The 18,143-nt window shown below is 58.7% G+C and overlaps 1 protein-coding gene across 1 annotated transcript in view; it reads left to right on the plus strand.

The window, feature by feature from the left end:
* The window catches only part of CELSR1 (cadherin EGF LAG seven-pass G-type receptor 1), a 139,000-nt gene that overhangs the window by 60,995 nt on the left and 59,862 nt on the right, over positions 1-18,143 (plus strand). Inside the window, exons 3-4 of the mRNA XM_045872341.3 lie at positions 12,523-12,745; positions 17,820-17,935. Of these exons, the coding sequence (XP_045728297.2) occupies positions 12,523-12,745; positions 17,820-17,935 (339 nt within the window). The remainder of the gene's footprint in view (positions 1-12,522; positions 12,746-17,819; positions 17,936-18,143) is intronic.

Raw genomic sequence — 18,143 nt, forward strand, 5'->3', positions numbered from 1 at the left:
GATATCTCTTTTTTTTTAAAGATGTATTTATTTGAGAGAGAGAGAGTGCACGCGCACGTGAGCAGGGAGAGGGGCAGAGGGAAAAGGGGAGAGAGAGAGAAGCAGCCTCCTCGATGAGAATGGAGCCTGATGTGGGGCTCGATCTCACGACCCTGAGTCATGACCTGAGCCGAAATCAAGAGTCAGATGCTTGGGGGCACCTGGGTGGCTCAGTCAGTGGAGTGTCTGCCTTCAGCTCAGGTCATGATCTCAGGGTCCTGGGATCGAACCCCGCATCGGGCTCCCTGCTCAGTGGGAGTCTGCTTGTCCCTCTCCCTCTGCCTGCCGTGCCCCCTGCTTATGCATTCTCTCTTTCTGTCAAATAAATAAATAAAACCTTAAAAAAAAAAAAAAAAAAGAGTCGGATGCTCAACTGACTGAGCCACCCAGGCGCCCCAGGACGTGGACACCTTTGGGGGTCCATCATTGTGCTGACCATACCCCTGCTCCCCAGCAGCACCTGGCACCACTTGGCCCTCAGCAGACATTTGTGGCAGGGATGAGTAGGTGAGGCCTTTGCCATGGTGCCCCCGTGGCTGTTGGCTGGCCCCGCTGTCTCTCTGGACATGCGGCATGGGCCGAGGGCCATCGGGAGCTGGGGGCAAGTCCGGTTTGCATCCCTGACCTGAGTGTGGCAACCCCAGACGTCCCCGGGGAGCGTGGTTTCTGGTGGCATCCACTGCCCGTAGCCCACAGCTGAGCCCTTTCCCTGGGGTGGACAGACAGCTGGCTCTCTGCTGTGCCCCCTGTGGGGTCTGCGGGGCCGGATGGTACGTAAGGCAGGACTCATCACGGAGCCGCCGAGCACAGCTGGAGGGAGGGAGTCTGTGCAAACCAGGGCTGTTGGGCTCTTCTGCTGACTCCGAGCCACGAATCAGTGGGTTCTTTCTGGACATCGATCTGTCCCAAGGAACTGTCCCACCTCCCCAGCACCCCACGGGAGGTGGAATTCGAGCCATCTGGGGGCTGAGCGGCTGTGTGTATGGACGACGGAGGTTTCCGTCAGCATTCCAGCTGAGTTTGGACACGTTTGCTGTTTGCGAACTGGCACGGTTTCCCTACAAACCGATAAAGTGGGGGGACCCCCCCTCCCAGCCTCGAGGCGTGCAGAGGCCAGCTTTACCTTCCACCACCAGGTTCTGCCCCACGGTCAGCGGGACTGTGCCCGGCCCTCAGCACTCCCTCTATCCCTCCTTCTCTCCCGCCCTCACCCACTCACCACTCTGCCTGGGCAGGCCCTGGGCCTCTGTCCCCCTCGGGTGCAGGGCCCCACCCGTCCCCACCTGCATGCCCTCTCTCGGGGAGACCTCCCCACGCCCAGCCTCACTCCCATCCTCAGATGTCCCTGTGTGTCATTAGAGCTCACTCAATCACAGTCCTGTGTCTGAGATGTCATCTCGGAGCTGGTTCTTAAGACATTGCAGACAGACGCCCTGGCCACGAGGCTATCTCGGGGCCTCCCCTAACAATCTCTTCCCAAGCTGGGGGCCTCAGGACGAGGATGTTTCCAGGCTGTGCTGCTACCCCAGCTCCACCCCAGCACCCAGAGAGGGGCAGCTGCAGAGGCCCAGATGGGCACACGGGGGCCCTGGAGGCCCCACCCCAGGGACTGTGGCTTCTCAGTGTGTGAATGTCCCCAGGGTGCCTCGAAGGCTGTGTCCCACCAGGACCAGGGGAGGTTGTTTGGGGCCCAGGCTGCCTGAGTGAGGACCCTTTGCCAGGCTCTGCCTCATTCCAAGGGTCCTGACACCTTCAAAGCTGCCACAGTATCCTTCTGAGCCCACATTCCTGGCCCGGCCCTTGACTCAGAAGGACCATGACTTTGCCTCAGGGGGTTTGGAAGTGCCTTGTTGAAGGGGCCGCGGTGGGGATCTGGGCACTCAGGTCCTGGTGGTCAGCTCAGCTGAGCCCGGTCACCATGTGCGGGCGTCCAGCGCCCTCTGCTTGGCCTCCCCCACCAGTCTGGGCAGCCCAGCTCTGTGAAGTTCCTGTGTGTTCCTTCAGCGCCTCCTGGGGCCTCAGCCACTGCCAGCGAGGGCCACCACAAGGGCCTAGGGGGCAGAGGGCATTTTGTGTTCAGCAGCTGCTTGCCCACTGAGACTCAGGGAGATGCTGAGAGGTTCACGGGCTGCACTGTTCTCTGGGGGCCGGAATCTGGCCGGTCCCCTTGGTGTGATTAGGATTGGCTCAGTGCGTTTCCCTGGGGCCCTTAAAGCAGCAGGAATGCGTGCTCACCGTTTTAGAGGCCAGAATTCTGAAATTGAGGTGTCACGTCCCTGTGGCGACTCTGGGGAGGGTCCTTCCTTGTCTCCTGCAGTTCCGGGTGGCCTCAGGTGGCCCTGGGTTTGTGGCCACGGCCCTGGAGTCTGCCTTCGTCCTCACATGTGTGAAAAGGACATGGGATAGCTGGGGTTTTCTCATCTCAGGACCCTTAATTTGAGCACACATTTGCCGTGTGAGGCGACGTTCACAGGTTCTAGGAATCAGGACATGGACATGACTTTCGGGGGCCACCGTTTAGCTGACTTCAGCGTCGCTTACTTCTTGTGCCCCCCCACCCCCTCATGGGCATGAGGAGAGGGAGGGTGGGAGAGCACCCTTTACTGAAAGGAGGGGTCCTCAAGGGTGGCCCGCGGCTGGGACTGGCTGGGCCGCGTGCTGCTGGAAGGAACCCTTCTGTTTTAAGCACCGGGAGTTTGAGTTGCACACTGATTCTTCCGCTTAGCTGGGTTTCGACCCTCAGTTGTGTAGGTGACTCCGGTAAGCAAAGCCAAAGCTGTGGATAAGCCAGAATCGTTTTTCTTTCCTGCTGGAATGCAGTTTTTTATTTATATTTTAAAAAATGGGTGTGTCTGGCGTTCTGGGAAATTGCTTCAAAGACAATAATGAAGTCATCTGAGAAGGCCCAACCCGGACAAGCCTGCGGTGGTCTGGGCTTCCGGCTTTACCTCCCTCCCGGAGGGGGGGGCCGGGGGGGCAGCAGGTGTCTGGGCTCTGTGCAGAGGCCTTTTCTGGCAGCCTTGCCCCATGGGGGAGGAGGCTCCAGGGCAGAGCCGGTCACCGTGCGGTGAGAAAAGTCAAACAGCGGAGGGGGCAAGGGGGGCGGCTGTGGGGGGCGAGGGGTGGACGGATGAGGCCTCCAGTCTCAAGAAGTCAGTTAATAACGGCGGAGTCAACAGGAGCAGCGGGCCAGGTGCTCAGCTGAGAGCTTTACAGAATCAGCTCATTTCAGCTTGACACCAGCCCCCCAGGGGCTAGGGATCGCTCCAGGGCAAGACACAGAAATCCTGCCTTCAGAGAGGGATTGACAGCAGGGGAAACTGAGGCACTGGTCGGGAGCTTGCTGGGGAAAGGTGGTGGAGGACAGTGCCAAGGCCCCGGGTGGGCGGAAGGAGGGATGGGCAAATTTTCCCAGGGTTTAAGCATTTCGGACGTACCCTCCCCTTTTCAGACACCCTGAAGCGTCCCTTGTCCCTTGTTCTCTGTGCTTCTCCTGGGAGCGAAGCTTCTGGCATGAACCATGCTGTCGAGTCGTGTCTGTTTTGTTAAGATGCAAGACGCCTTTCGGTAACCTGATCTCCGCTGTGGGGACGGGTCGACGGGCTTGGGGTTGGCTTCAGGTTCTGTGTCCTGGTGTCTGAGGACCCGCCTCTGAGGCTGTCCTGGGTTGGAGGTTCTGGGCCCTGCACCCTCTCCTGCTGCTCTGTCCTCTGCATGCCTTACTGATCTGCAATTCTGCCTCAACTTCAAGCTTCAAGAGTGCCTTGTACACTTCATACCCGATGCCTTCTCCCCTGGCTGCCTTTGGAAGTCCTCGTTTTTCTAGGTCAAAGCCCTCAGCTAGATCTTAGGACTAGAAGAGAATTGTCGTTTTGTCTGTAGAACAACGTAAGTGCTCCGATTTGTACACACCCTTCCCCTCGTGGGGCCGTCCCCAGCCCTCCCCCAGTCCCGAGGGTCTCCGTCTGGCTGCACCCCCCTCTCCCGGCTGGCTGGGACCCTGTCGTCTCTCTGTCTCTGGCCCTGAGCTGCCCCGGGTTAAGTTCCGAAGCCGGCTCGTGGCAGGTGCTGGTCCGGGTTCCCATCAGCATCTCCCTGCATCCAGCCCTGCCTCTCCGGTCCTGTCCTGCCGTGACCATCACACGCATGTGTGCACACATGCCGTCCACACCACGCACATGGCACACACATACACACACGCACACACACCCCACTCCTAGCCCTCTGTTTCCCCTGTCTTGCTCGCCCGCTGGTTCTCTACATAGTGAGGACAAGGTGCCTGGGTACCCCTTCCTCGTTCACAGACCTCCTGCCCAACCGTGGCGTCCCAGTGGCCGGGCCCGGGCCCTCCTGTCCTCTGCTTGGGCCCTTTCTGGGGCTGAGTGGTCGCCCTGCCCCTCGCACCACGACCCCCTGACACTTGGACAGAGCCCACCGCAGAGGCTCCCGCACCCGGGCACCATCTCTTCTTTCCATTTGCCTTATCTTTAAGGAATTTTTTTGTTACGTACAAAAAATGGTATGTTTTATACCCTGTGCCAGGCCTGGCCTCGGTTTCCCCATCTGCAAGATGGTGTCATAGAAGAGTCCCCATACCTGGTGCTGTGGAGTTTAGAGTAGTAAGGAAGCAAGTGAGGGGCTTGGCCGGGCCCCTGCACCCTGCCTTCCATAACCCTGTGTTCCTAGCGGTCACCTTGCAGGTGAGCCCTGGCCTTCAGGCCTTTCAGGCTGGGGCTTCTCCAGGGGATTCAGCCCCCCCGCCCAGACGAAGGGTCTGTGGCTCTGACACTGAGGGCTGGGGGCCCTAGGCAGGCACGCAGTGTCCCCTCACTCCCAGCCCCAAGCCTGGTGTGGGACAGGTATCCCGTCATGGGCGTGTGCATGAGGCCATGGGGCTGGAGGGGCCTTGACTCCTGGGAGCTTTGGTTTCATAGTTAAGAATGGGTTCGGGTGGTGGGGGTCCTTTCCAAAATTTCTGCTTGGGGTTCTGCATTTGTGGCCGTGACCAGGAGGCTGAGCCCTGTGTCGCTTCCCTGCAGGGGGCTTGAGGTGCCCTGCATGCATTATTGAGCACAGCATTCAGTTTGCTCAGGTGAACCTGATCCTTGGTGTGGGGGTGGGGCTGGCAGTCATCTTGGGAGGGGGGTGCTCAGGAGGAGGAGGGAGAATCGCCCCAGAGTTGGAATGGCCCGGAACAAGTATTTGACTCTAAGCAGGATGTTGGGATGTGAGAAGCCCACACTTCGTTTGAGTGAGAATTCCCAGAAAAGGGAAGGGGAAGTTAACTCCGGGTAGGAAACGCATCTGAGAACACTTGGATTTCATCTTAATAGTTGTTTCTTATAAGAGCTGTATCAAAAGTTAAAGATATGGGGCTCACTACATTCGATCCATCTTCGTTACCTAAAGTAAGATGATTTTTAGCATTAAAAACGATCTTATTGCATCTCTCCCGAGCTCAGTAATGTCAAGTTGGTAGCTTGAAATTGGCCGTGGGGGGAGTGCACACCGTGGAAATGGGAAAATGCTACAAATAGGGCTCCCGCCACCCAGGGCTGGCTCCTAGGACTGGCCAGCACCCCACTACGTGGGACAGACCGAACACTCAGAGTTCTCACTGGTCTCTTCTAGAAAAGGCTTGTTTACCTATAAAAATAATTCTTTGTTCATTACGTCACCATTTTCCCAACACGGTTTGAATCAAATACATGAATTATGTAAGGTTTTATAATTTTGTGCAAGCATTAATCACTGGCTTGGACCCGGGGAAGTCCTGGCATTTCATGACTTCACTTCAGGAGCATTTGTCGGGCGCCCCCTCGGTGTCTGGCACCCTCTGTGTGCTGGACATTCTTAGGCTTGGCTCCAGCAGCCCCTGCCCCCACCCTGGAGCCAGAACACACTCTCTAGAGGGAAGCATCTGGGCCCTTTAGTGTCTGTCGTGGGACCCTGGTCCTGGTCAGGCATGTGGGTGAAGTTTGCTAAGGGGAACATGCCTGAGACGGGGCTACATCCAGGCCAGAAGAGAGGCCAGGCCCCGAGGAAGACGGTCACTGTTGGGTTATGCCCAACGAGAATGTTGGGGCCCCCTGCATTAACCTGTTGCATCCCCTGACAGCCCCGTAAGGAGGGAGACCAAGTGGCCAGAGTGTGGGGCGTGCAGTGGGCAGGTATGGTGTGCACAGGGGCTGGGGGTATGGCTAAGGGCTAGGCCCCGGGGCAGAGTGGGGTCTTCACGGAGCTGCTACCTGGCAAGGCCAGCATTCTGAAAAGCTCTCTGGTGTTATGTGAAGCACAAGCAGGTTTGTAAGTTAGTGGGCGGCTGGCCTGGGTTCAGGGTGTCCATGGCGAGGTTGCTGTGTTTGTGCAGATGGGCTGCATAACCAGGGGTTTGGGCAGCCATGGAGATGAGCGATACAGGACCCCAGGAGGTGGCTGGGGGGTATTGATGGGGATGAGGGGGATGGAGCGGGTGGCTCTGGGCTCTGGGCTTGCCTATCCTGGACAGAGGGTGCAACCTTCCCCGAGGAAGGGGACCCTGAGGAGAACAGCTTTGACAAAAGGAGGGTGGGGTTTGAGGTCTGGGCTTTCTGGGGCAGTGGTTGGGTTGGTTGGGGGGGCCCAGAGGAGAGCGCCTGAGGCCGGGCCGTGGGGGTGGGCACTGGCCAGAGCTGGCCCGGGTGCTCCACCCCTCGCTGGCCTTCGGACCAGGTTGGGGAAGAGCGCTCCTGAGGGTGGAGACACCAGAGAGTCACTCAGAAGCCGAAGCTGCAGCCCCACAGGGTCAGATGCTCTTCCCTCGGCACTACACACTGAGGCCAAAATTTACTGTGCTCGTAATTTTAGGACAAACACGGACGACTGCTGTAGTAGGTTAAGTAGTGTCCCCCCCCCCAAATTCGTGTCTGGAACCTCAGGATGTGTCCTCATTTCAAAATAGGGTCTTTCGAGTTGTATTAGTTGAGGCTCTCAGGATGAAATCATCCTGGGTTTGGGGTCTGCCCTAAATCTGGTGATTGGGTGTCCTTGTAGGAGAAAGGGGGGTGGGATTTGGGACACAGGGCAGATGCTCAGGTGAAGATGGAGGCAGATGCTGGAGGACCTGGCTACAAGACTGGGAGCACCGGGAGCCACAGGAGTCAGAAGGTGCTGGAAGGATTGGGACCCTCCCCTGGAGCCTCAGAGGAAATCAGCCCTGCCCACACATTGATTCTGAACTTTTGGTCTCTAGAGCTATGAGAGAATATAGTTTCTGTTGTTGTTTTTTTTTAATTTTTCAGAGTATTCTTTTTCTTTTTTTTTTTAAAGATTTTATTTATTTATTTGACAGAGAGAGAGACAGCTAGAGAGGGAACACAAGCAGGGGGAGCTGGAGAGGGAGAGCAGGCCTCCCACGGAGCAGGGAGCCCGACGTGGGGCTCGATCCCAGGACCCTGGGATCATGACCTGAGACGAAGGCAGACGCTTAATGACTGAGCCACCCAGGTGCCCAGTTTCTGTTGTTTTAAGCCATCGAATTTGTTGCAGTTTGTTCCAGCAGCTCTAGGAGACGAATAGTATTGGAAATTTAAAAAAAACAAAAACCCAAAAACGTTACAGTTAAATCAAAATAAACAGCTCATGGAGACTTAGCTTTATTTACAGCTTATTTAAAATAGCATGATCTACAAGGAGAGGGACGGGGATAACCCCCTGGTATCCGTCTCGACTTTTCTGTGGACAGCCAGATGGTCTGAACCTGCGAGTCCCCACGTGGCTATCCTTCCTGTTCCTCCTGAGGAAGGAAGTTTCCCTGCAGCCACGGAGAACTGCTCTGGAAGCAGAAATACTGGGCAGCAGAGTCCAAGTCAGATCTTCCAGAACGGCATAGCTGTCTGGCTGGGTGCGGGGCGCCTCCTGTCCCTGGGCCGCGGAGGACGTCGGGAGGCCGGGTGAAGGGCGGGGGCCCTCGGGTGACGGTGACGGGGGGGGGGCCTGAGAGCAGACGTTGTGGTCCACGGCCACGCCGAGCTCGGGAGGGGCGGTGGCAGCCGTGGGGACGCGGGCTTCACGCCCACCCCGGTGAAGGTGGGAGCACCTGGAGCAGCGCCCGCGTGGCTGATTCTGCGGCAGCTCGGGGCGGAGCGCGGTGGGAAGGGCCGTGCCAGGCCTCCCTTTGTTTGCCGTCACGGTTTGGGGAGCACACCCGCCCTCTCCCCTCACGGCGGCTCTGTTCCAGAACACACTGTGCCTGGCCACTGACGTGCCCACCTGGAACTCGGCGAGCAAACACTCCCAGATGTCACCCACCTTTCTAGAGCGGAGATTAGAGAATTTGAAGTGTATGAAGGACAAACACACTGTAAGCTGAGCATTGAAAGTGAATGCGGAGGATTTAAGGCCGCAGGCCATCCACCTGGGGGAGGCCAGGAACACTGCTTCGCCGGTGTGAGGGTGTGAGTGTGTGGGGAGGGTGTGCGCGCGCGAGGGTGTGTGAGTGTACGAGCAGGTGTGTGCCTGAGTGTGAGCGCACGGGCGCGTGTGTAGATACATGTGGGGTGCACGTGTGTGTGATGTTATGAGTGTGTGCGTGTGTGTATGGGTGTGTTAACACGTGTGAGGGTGCACGCATGTGTGAAGTCATTAGTGTGCGTGTGGGGGTGCACGTGTGTGAAGCTATGAGTGTGCGTGTGAGGGCACATGTGCACAGGAGTGTGTTAGCATGTGCGTGAGTGTACATGTGTGCATGACGGCACGCGTGTGTGCGTGAGGGCACATGTGCATGGGTGTGTGTTAGCGTGTGCGTGAGTGCATGTGTGTGTGACGGCACGCGTGTGTGCACAGGTGTGTTAGCGCATGAGTGATGGTGCGTGCGCGTGTGAAGTTATGAGTGTGTGCGTGTGTGAGGGCACGCGTGTGTGCATGGGTGTGTCAACACGTGTGGGGGTGCACGCATGTGTGAAGTCATTAGTGTGTGTGGGTGCACGTGTGTGAAGCTATGAGTGTGTGCGTGAGGTCACATGTGCACAGGTGTGTGTTAGCGTGTGCGTGAGTGCATGACGGCACGCGTGTGTGCGTGAGGGCACTTGTGCACGGGAGTGTGTTAGCGTGTGCATGAGCGTGCATGTGTGTGTGATGGCACGCGTGTGTGCACGGGTGTGTTAGTGCATGAGTGATGGTGCGCGCGCGTGTGAAGTTATGAGTGTGCATGTGTGAGGGTACGTGTGTGCACTCATGAGCATGTGTGTGCACGAGCACAAGCCTGCCTGGTACCTGGCAGAGCCCGGCACTCGGGTGGGCAGAGCACCCCGGTAACAGGAGCTGGCTGGGGGACATCAGTTTCCATCGAGGGTGGAGCCGTGGGGGGTCTGGGCGGGCCGGTGGACTTCTGTCCTTTTCCTTTCACTTCGGAGCAGTGTGCGAACCAAGCCTCTCTGTGAACACTCGCCTGGGGGGCAGCCCCTGCCAGTGGGGAACAGGTGGTTGGGCTGCCCGGGGCTTCTGGCCTCAGCCTGCTTGCTTTGCCCAGCAGGGCTGGAGGGCTGGGCTCAGCCCTGGGGGGGGGGTGGGGGCGTCACCGGCCTGCTGGGCCCTGCACAGTCATGGGACTCCGTGAGACGTCAACAGTGTGGCGCCCCCTCCCCCTGTTCTTTTTTTTTTTTTTTTTTAAAGATTTTATTTATTTATTTGAGACAGAGAGAATGAGAGAGAGAGAGCACATGAGAGGGGGGAGGGTCAGAGGGAGAAGCAGGCTCCCTGCCGAGCAGGGAGCCCGATGCGGGACTTGATCCAGGGACTCCAGGATCATGACCTGAGCCGAAGGCAGTCACCCAACCAACTGAGCCACCCAGGCGCCCCCTCCCCCTGTTCTTGACGGGCTCAGACTGTAGTCACCTTTGCTGAGCGAGGTGTACCTTGGGCTGTTGCAACCAGGGACGAAGATTGGGGGATACGTCGGGGAAGGAGAGGGAAAGCGCACATTTTTCAGGAGTACCATTTGCTTCCGATGTTAATCACAGGTCTGTTTCGCCTGTGCCCCAAAAATAAGCTCCTTCGGAGCATTCTGTCGGGTGACCCAAAGCCTTTCCTTACACTGGTCAGTGACCTGTGCATCTGAGTTGCCTCCTTGAGAAACGCTCCGAGGCTCCATGACGATCTGCCTTCTCGGGAGCCACGCCTGGGGGTGGGGGTGGGGGCGCAGGGCTGTCCCTCGGAGGCAACAGGGTCCCCTGCTGACTCGTGTCCCCGCTTCATTGATGGCCAGCGCTGGGCCGTCTCCTCGCTGACCGGTCGCGGGCTGTGGGCGGTCCCAGCGAGGGCGGCTTCTTGGGCCCAGGTCTTTTGGGGGAGGACCTGGGTGCAGAGTCCCGGCTGTGAGCCGTTGGTACCCGGCACGCCCGGGCCTCGGTAGGATTGGTGTCCTCACACGCAGAGACACGAGAGCGCTCGCTCTGCACACACACACCGGCGATGGGCCGCATGAGCTCCCGGACACAGCGCTCTCGGCAGGCGCTCGGTTTGCAGCACCTCGATCATGGACTTCCAGCCTTGGGAACTGTGAGAAACGAGGGTCTGTTGTTCAAAGCCACCGGGTCCGCGGTATTTTGTTCATCGGCCCGGCTGGCTGAGACGAGGCTGGAAGCCGCTGCCACGTGAAGGCTGCCGTCCGCAGGCACCGCGGCTCCTGTGAGGCATCTGGGGAGTTCTGTGTCCCGCATCCCGTCCTAGCGGCCTCGTACTAACCCGAGGGGACTAGTGTCACCGAGGGGAAATCGATAACTGCGACTGCACGCGGATGGAACGTTTCTGTATGGCCACAGATGCATAAACAGAGGTGAACCTCAAGCAAATGTATGTTGCCAATAAAATGCAAACAGATGCTGACCCTCCCCCAAAATAAATGCACATAGAACCCCTCTGTCGCTGGCCCGAAATGGAAACTCTTGGAGAGTGCTCACACCTGGTAATGGAGGGCGTGTACGTTCTGCCTGCCTTGGTGGACGGCAGTTTGGAAATACTTACAAAATCTAGACTTTCTCAGGAGGCATGCTCCTAACACGCAGCACGGATGTGTACTGGAAGTAATTTGCAATAGAAGAAGCTATAGAGGCGCCTGGATGGCTCAGTCGGTTAAGCATCTACGTTCAGCTCGGGTCATAATCTCAGGGTCCTGGGATCGAGTCCTGCATCAGGCTCCCTGCTCAGCGGGGAGTCTGTTTCTCCCTCTCCGTGCTTTGTGCTCTCTCTCTCTCCCCCTCTCAAATAAATAAAAGCTTTAAAAAAAAGAAGAGGCTATAAACAGCGTACGTGCACATCGACAGTAGAGCTGATGGGTCCTCCCGTGGGATACTGTGCGGCCGTCAGCAGGGGCAGAAGCCCGGGCGCTGCCAGAAGGATCTCCAAGGAAAGCCCTGAGCAGAGTGGACAGAGGCCGGCCAGTGCGAGCCGGGCGTCCAGCGTCCCTGACTCATTCCTGGGGGGTGTGCAGGAGGCCGCTGATGGCTTTCACTCTCTGTGCCATGTTTTTGTACAGTGATTTTTTTTTTTTTGGACATGAATGTCACACGTATATTTTAAAAGGTGTTCATTTAAAAATCTGTAACTGACAAAGAGTGTTGGTGGGAGCTGGGGAGTTTCTGGTCATTAGAAGCTCCTGTCGGTCTGCAGGCATTGGGTGGCACTGGCGGCGTCCACACCGTGTGGCAGAGGCAGGCCTGGGCCGTGGGGCCGCCAGCCCCGTCCCGGGCAGCAAGGATTGTCCAGGCAGAGTGCTGCTGGCTGCCACAGGCCAGCTCAGGATGGACCTGTGTCTCCCTGAGTGTGTCCCTCCGTTGGTGAGCACGGGGATCCTCCCAACAGACGGGGTCTGTGTGCCCTGGGCCTGACAGGCCTCCGGGTGGAGGTGTCTCTCTGGGGAAGCTTCCAGAACCCTGCTGTTACGGAGGTTTAGACTTCTGCCCTTGGAGAGCTCGAGCGCCAGTGGGAAGGCTGGACAGGTTACAAACACTCGGGGACCCAGCGTTGGCCAGGCTGCAGGGGGCTCTGCATGAGAAGCCGCGGGGCGGGCACGGCCGGAGGCCTCCTGCGGGGGCGGCCCGGGTGCAGGTGCTCCGCGTGCTCCCCAGTCTCCCTCCGTTCGGACTGCGCAGGCGCCGCTCCAGCACAGGTGTGTGGGGGGGGCGTGAGGACCCCTGTCAGTCTCCTCAGTTCCGGGTGATTCTCTCCTAAGAGAGGGGTGTTCACGGCTGCACGTGACGCTGCCCCCCAGAGCGTGGGGACCCCGGCAGGGCTGGGACAGGGACGGGCCCCCTGCGGAGGAACCCCCGGGGGTGCCACCACTCTGGACGACTGCGACACGGTGGTGCTGGGAAGGCCCAGGTCCTGCAGCGTCTACACTGCACCTTGACCCTCGGCCCGACCTTGCATCACCTTCAGGCGGTGGCACTGGCAGCTCGGGTTCCGGGGTTCAGGGTAACGTCCCCCTGTCTCTGTCTCATCCTCCAGGAGAGCACTGCGAGGTGAACACGCGCTCGGGCCGCTGCGCACACGGGGTCTGCAAAAACGGGGGCACCTGTGTGAACCTGCTCATCGGCGGCTTCCACTGCGTGTGCCCTCCTGGCGAGTTCGAGAGGCCCTACTGCGAGGTGACCACCAGGAGCTTCCCGCCCCGGTCCTTTGTCACCTTCCGAGGCCTGAGGCAGCGCTTTCACTTCACCATCTCCCTCACGTGAGTGTGGCCCCGCGCGTCCCCGCCTCGGCTCCTGCCACTAGAGCATCGCGGGTCCCTGCCCTGTGTCTCTCCAGGTGCCCACGGGGCCGTGTCCGCTGGTCCGGGCTGGCTGTAGGACTGGCTAGCTGATCTGGGGGGCCCCCTGCAATTTGGCAATGGAGGGGCCCTGGCTCAAAAATGAAGACTTTCAGGACTGCGGCAGCGGAGGGTTGAGCCCTGCGTGGGCCCCTTACGACGGCCCAGGTCATACGCTGTGAAGCCAGCCCTCGCCCTTCGGGTCCTGCCCACTTGCCGACACCCTGGTGGCCAGAGGTGGAGGGCGCAGGGGCCCGCAGCCTTGGTGCCAGGAGGCGGACCCAGCTTGGCTTCCTGCTTTGTGGCCCAGGGGCCGGCTGCCCGGCAGCCGTGCTCCCCACCTGTGATCCAGGGTGTGGGCTTATCGTGTGCTATACTTGCTATTTCTGTTTCTGCTTCTCCAAGAGAATTTAGGTTTAATTTAATTCTAAAAAACCTGTCATTTCTACTTTAAAGATTTCTATCAGGTTTCACTTAGGGAAGTGGGGTGTGTTTTTTGTTTGGTCTTTAGTGCCGTTGTTCGGGGGCCCTTCAGGTGGTCTCCCAGTGGGAATGCAGCACCCCGTGTCCTTTGAGCAGGCACCCCAGAAGGCGGCTGCCCCTGCGAGCTGCCCTTTGAAGACAGGCTCCTCTCTGGGGTCCTGTCCCCCGAATGGGTGAGGGGTGCAGTGTAGCCAACGGGCCCTGGAGAGTGCAGGTGGGGGCTGCAGTCCAGAATAGTTGGGAGTGAGGCCTGATCTTTTCGTAAGTGGCCAGGACGCACCGCCATCGGCTCAAGCCCAGCGGAGCCAGGACTGGGGGCTTGCTGCCTCAAGGAAGGATGCGGTGCGTGCGCTGGGAACAAGGCGGGACGGCCCGGGGCAGGGGCTGGGAGCCGGCCTGTCCCGGTGTGAGGGCCACGCTGAGCGGTTGGGGCCAGTTTGCACGGCGCTTACTGAGCACCTGTCGTGCACGACGCGCTCTGAGGTGAGTCAGAAAGGATTTTAGAAATGTCCTTAGGGATCTTAAAATCCAGTGGGAGGGACCCTGGATGTCAGTGCTGGGGAAAGGCCCTGATCACATGGAGGTCCCAGGAGAAGCCAGCTCTGCAGGGCTGGGCCGTTGGACATGTGGTTCAGGCCCGCTGACCTCTCCGTGTGGGCGTCCCCGAGTGCCCCTCCAGACCCGAGAGGGACCTCTCCCTTCAGAGCTGCTTGAGGCACTGGGCCCACCTTGGCCTCTCCCTGTACCTCTCACTCAGACAGGTCCTGTGAATCTCTTGTCCTTCTGTCCCCTGTCCAGACACTTCTCCCTTCCCAGTGCCCAGCACCTTGGCCCTGTCCTCTCTCCCTCCTGACCTGGTGTGACAGCGCCGGGCTCGTCTGCCTGGCCTGAGTCAGCCTGAGTCCTGCCGGGCCTGCCCACTGCCTGGGGTAAAGCCCATACTTCCTAATAGGGCTGGGGTCCTCTGTGGCCTGACCACTGGCACTCCCTGAGTCTGGCACCTTGTGCCCTGTGATGGGCCGCCCTTGCTTGCTTGTGGTTCTCTGGACCTGCCCAGCTTCCCCCAGGCGTTCCCACATCCTGCTGGCCCGCCCGCCCCCGCTGCTTCCTCCAGGAAGACCCCTACCCAGGCTGGACAGCACATTTGGTCACTGCTGCTCGTCTGCTGCCCTCCCCTCTGGCGTCCTTGTCTGTGGGTTCAGGCTGCCATTGACCCTGGTGCTCTGTCTGTGCCTGTCTGCTGCTGGCCTGAAGCTGCTCGGGGGCTTTTCGTCCTATGTCCTGACACCCCAGGCGTCCAGAGGTCAGCAGGCAGCTGGCCACTGCTTCCTGGCCTGTAACCCCAAGACTCCAGCTTTAATAAAATAACAAGAGTGTTGTGATCCGTGGAGCCCAAGTGGGTGCTCGAGGCCCTGCCCTTTCCTGGGGCACCAGCGGGGAGGCAGGACACTGGACCCCCACTTGACCCTCCAGGCCTAGACGGCAGGTTCCTTTGACTGTAACAGCAGTTCTGAGGCTCAGGTCACCTGGAGGCCACGGTTTTGAAGTTGTTGCTGTTTGATTTTGACGTACAGCCCATGGCTCTGCCACGTTCTGTTAGAACAGCCAATGGGGGTCCCTGTCTGGGCGTGCTGTGAGGGCTCGGGGGTGCAGAGGACGTGGCTGGCTCTCTTGGTGCTTGGCCTGTTCCCCAGGCTGCAGCAGGTGTAAGTGTTGTCCACCTTCAGCGTGGACGGCTCAGCGGGGCCACGCATGCCAGGCGCTGGGGCCTGGCTCTCTGCCCTCTGCCCACAAGACCTGTGTGCAGCAGGGCACAGCCCGAGGGCACGGCCTCCAAAGCTAGGGCTCTGCCGTGGGATCCCTCCTGGCCACTCTGTGCCCCACGTGGTGGAGGTTTAAAACACCGTGCTTCTGTGGATGTCCGCCCTCCAAACCAGAGGCGTTTTATGTCTTCTGGCAAACGTGTCCCTGGCATGTGACGGGCGCTGGTTTGGGGCATGTGATCTTGACATCTGTATGGCCATGGCCACCCGCCCCCAGGGCGTGGCTGGCAGCCTGCGGTCACACGCTGTGCAGTGACCATGGGCCGCGGATAAGCTGCAGGGGGGGGGGTCCCTGCTGGAGGCTGACCTAGGAGGTGACAGGAAGTCCCGGTGCGGGAGGCAGGCAGGCCGTGGCAGCCCTGCCGGAGACCAACGGGAAGTCTGCTGGCTCCAGACTCAGAGAGAAGCTAGAAAATAAAGCGTTTAATGAAATGTGCGAGTAACATAGTGGGATGTCCGCTTGCTTGCCCGGCTTAGCAGTTTCAGATGATTAAGTGTGGCGGCCATATGTGGGCCGTTTCCCGCCTGGGGGGCCGTGGCTGGGACATCAGGGCCCCGCTAAATCAGTGAGTGGTTTGTTAGGGAATGACTTCAACAGCAGAAACCGTGAAAAGCCCTCCCAAACCTTGAGCAGAGCAGCTGCGCTGTGGGGGCTGTGGTTGCTGGGGGGGGGGGCGCTGCCTCCTGGGGGTGCACTGTGGGGCAGGGGGGCTGGGCGCCAGTGAGCAGCTTGTTTCAGGTGATTTCGACTCTCCTCTTCTAGTTCCTGTTTGCCAAGCGGCTGGGTTCCCAGGCGGGCCCCGCGTTCCCAGCTGCCTCTCTTCCTCCACCCCTGCCCCCATCCTCTGTTCTTTGCTTCTCCCCCGGCCGCTCGCCAAGTCTTGGTCTCTGTTTCTAGTCTTTCCTCTTTCTCTTGTGCCTTCTGGATCCTCCCCTTGGCCCTGGGTCCCCTGTTAGCGCTCCATGTCCAGCAGTGGACCTCTGGGTGCCTGCCTGGGGTGGGGTGGGGCCACGCAGCACCATTTGATGCCAACAGCCCATACCAGCTCCCAGCTTGGTCCAAAGAGAAAGTCACAGCAGTGCAACCTGCTGAGGAGAATTAGGTGTGTCCCAGCAAGTGTCTGTCGTAACCGTAATCTGTCCCCTTCTCCCGCCTGTTCACTCCATACCCCGAAGCGTCCCCTTCGCTATATGGGTGTTTTTTCTGTGCAGTGTGTTATCAGTTCTCACTGTGTCTTAAACAGAGAGGATTCGAGGTGTGGACGAGAACTGTTCAAGTAACTCACAGGAAAGCCTGGGGTCACATGCCTGCAGCCTGTGGTTCTGATAGACCCTTGCTGCATGAAGACAGATAAACCAACCTCGAATCCAAGGGAATAATAATCCTCGCCCCCACATCCAGCCCACTCGGGAAACCGTCCCAAGTTCATACAGGACACTTTCCAGGGTGTCTGTAAGCGGGGCGTCCAGGAGGCCTGGCTGTGACTCAGGGATCCCTGGCTTTCCTGGGACCACAGGGTTGGGAGAAGGATCTCTGAGGATGTATCTCTGGTTGAAATAAGTGGTTCTTCATGCTTCAAATGCGTGAAGTCTGACAGGTCTGTTTGTTTTCACGAATCTGCTTTTTCAATCATGCTTCCATCCATTCATTTATTCAGCCCACCATTATTAAGCTTTTCTATGGGCCCTGTTTTGGGCTCCAGGATGCAGCAGTGAGAGTCATTCCCTCCCCTTAAGGATCCTAGGTTCTTTTTTTTTTTTTTTTTTTTTTTAAGATTTTATTTATTTGACACAGAGAGAGCGATAGAGAGCACAAGCAGAGGGACCAGCAGGCAGAGGGAGAGGGAGAAGCAGGCTCTCCACTGAGCAAGGAGCCCGATGCGGGGCTCGATCCCAGGAGCCTGGGATCGTGACCTGAGCCAAAGGCAGACACTTAACCGACTGAGCCACCCAGGCACCCCTAGGATCATAGGTTCTTAAAAACAAATCAATAAGCAGTATAATTTCAGAAATAGACTGATGTGCTAGATTCGATGGAGGTGGGGGCACAGTGTGGATAAAATGAGTTATGGAAAGTGAAGTTTGAGTGTCTCCTGAGGGGTCTGCAGAGCCAGGGAAGATTGTTCCCGGCAGAAAGAGCAGCAGGTGCAGAGGCCCTGGGGCAGGGAGGCGTGTAGTGTTTGGGAAGAAAAGGACCTTGTGTGATGGAATCTGGTGGTGGAGACAAGGGACAGAGGCCCCGAGGTAGTCATCAACACAGCCTCCCTGCGTGGAAGGGGACCGCGTGCCTGTGCCCTGGGGAGCATGCGTGGGGATCCGTTTCCAGGCGCAGAAGATGCACCGCACGTTTTTCTGTTCAGACATCTCTAATTGGTTCAGTGGCTTTTAGGACACCGTTCAGATGTCATCTTTTCCAATTCTACAGGCCGTGGAAACCAGATTCCTCGTGCAATCCTGTTTGCCGTTTCCAGAAAAGAACATCGCTAAGCAGGTTTTATGGGCTGTCAACCGCTGATGAGAAAAATGAGTGCCCGGGGACCAGAGTCTTCCCTGAGTGTGGCCCCCTGCTCTCGGCCGCTGCTGGCTGGGCATGTCGTGTCCGGGCAGCCTCTTCCTTCTACGGCCGCCGCCTGCAGACCTTCCGAGCAGGGCTCGTTCGTTCTGTGATGTGCCTCTGCTTGGCCCCACAGGTTTGCCACCCGGGAGAGGAACGCCCTGCTGCTGTATAATGGCCGCTTCAATGAGAAGCACGACTTCATTGCCCTGGAGGTTGTGGGTGAGCAAGTGCAGCTCACCTTCTCGGCAGGTGGGCCCCCCCCCCCCGGAAGGAGCAGCCCTCCAAGCCCCCACGGGCACTTTGTCGGTGGGAACCACCCCAATCCCAGGTGGCGCCTTTAGCTGCACTCACCCGCCAATCCCCGAATTCTACTAGGCATCCGTCCTGTTGGGGGCTGGGGGGGAGGATCCAGAATGCACAGAGGTGTTCATTGTGGCGTTCTTTAGGACGCCGGAAA

Source organism: Mirounga angustirostris, unplaced genomic scaffold (genome assembly GCF_029215605.1).
Source record: "Mirounga angustirostris isolate CCGP_5_RB_7025 unplaced genomic scaffold, mMirAng1.0.hap1 SCAF_5, whole genome shotgun sequence".
Classification (NCBI taxonomy): Eukaryota; Metazoa; Chordata; class Mammalia; order Carnivora; family Phocidae; genus Mirounga; species Mirounga angustirostris.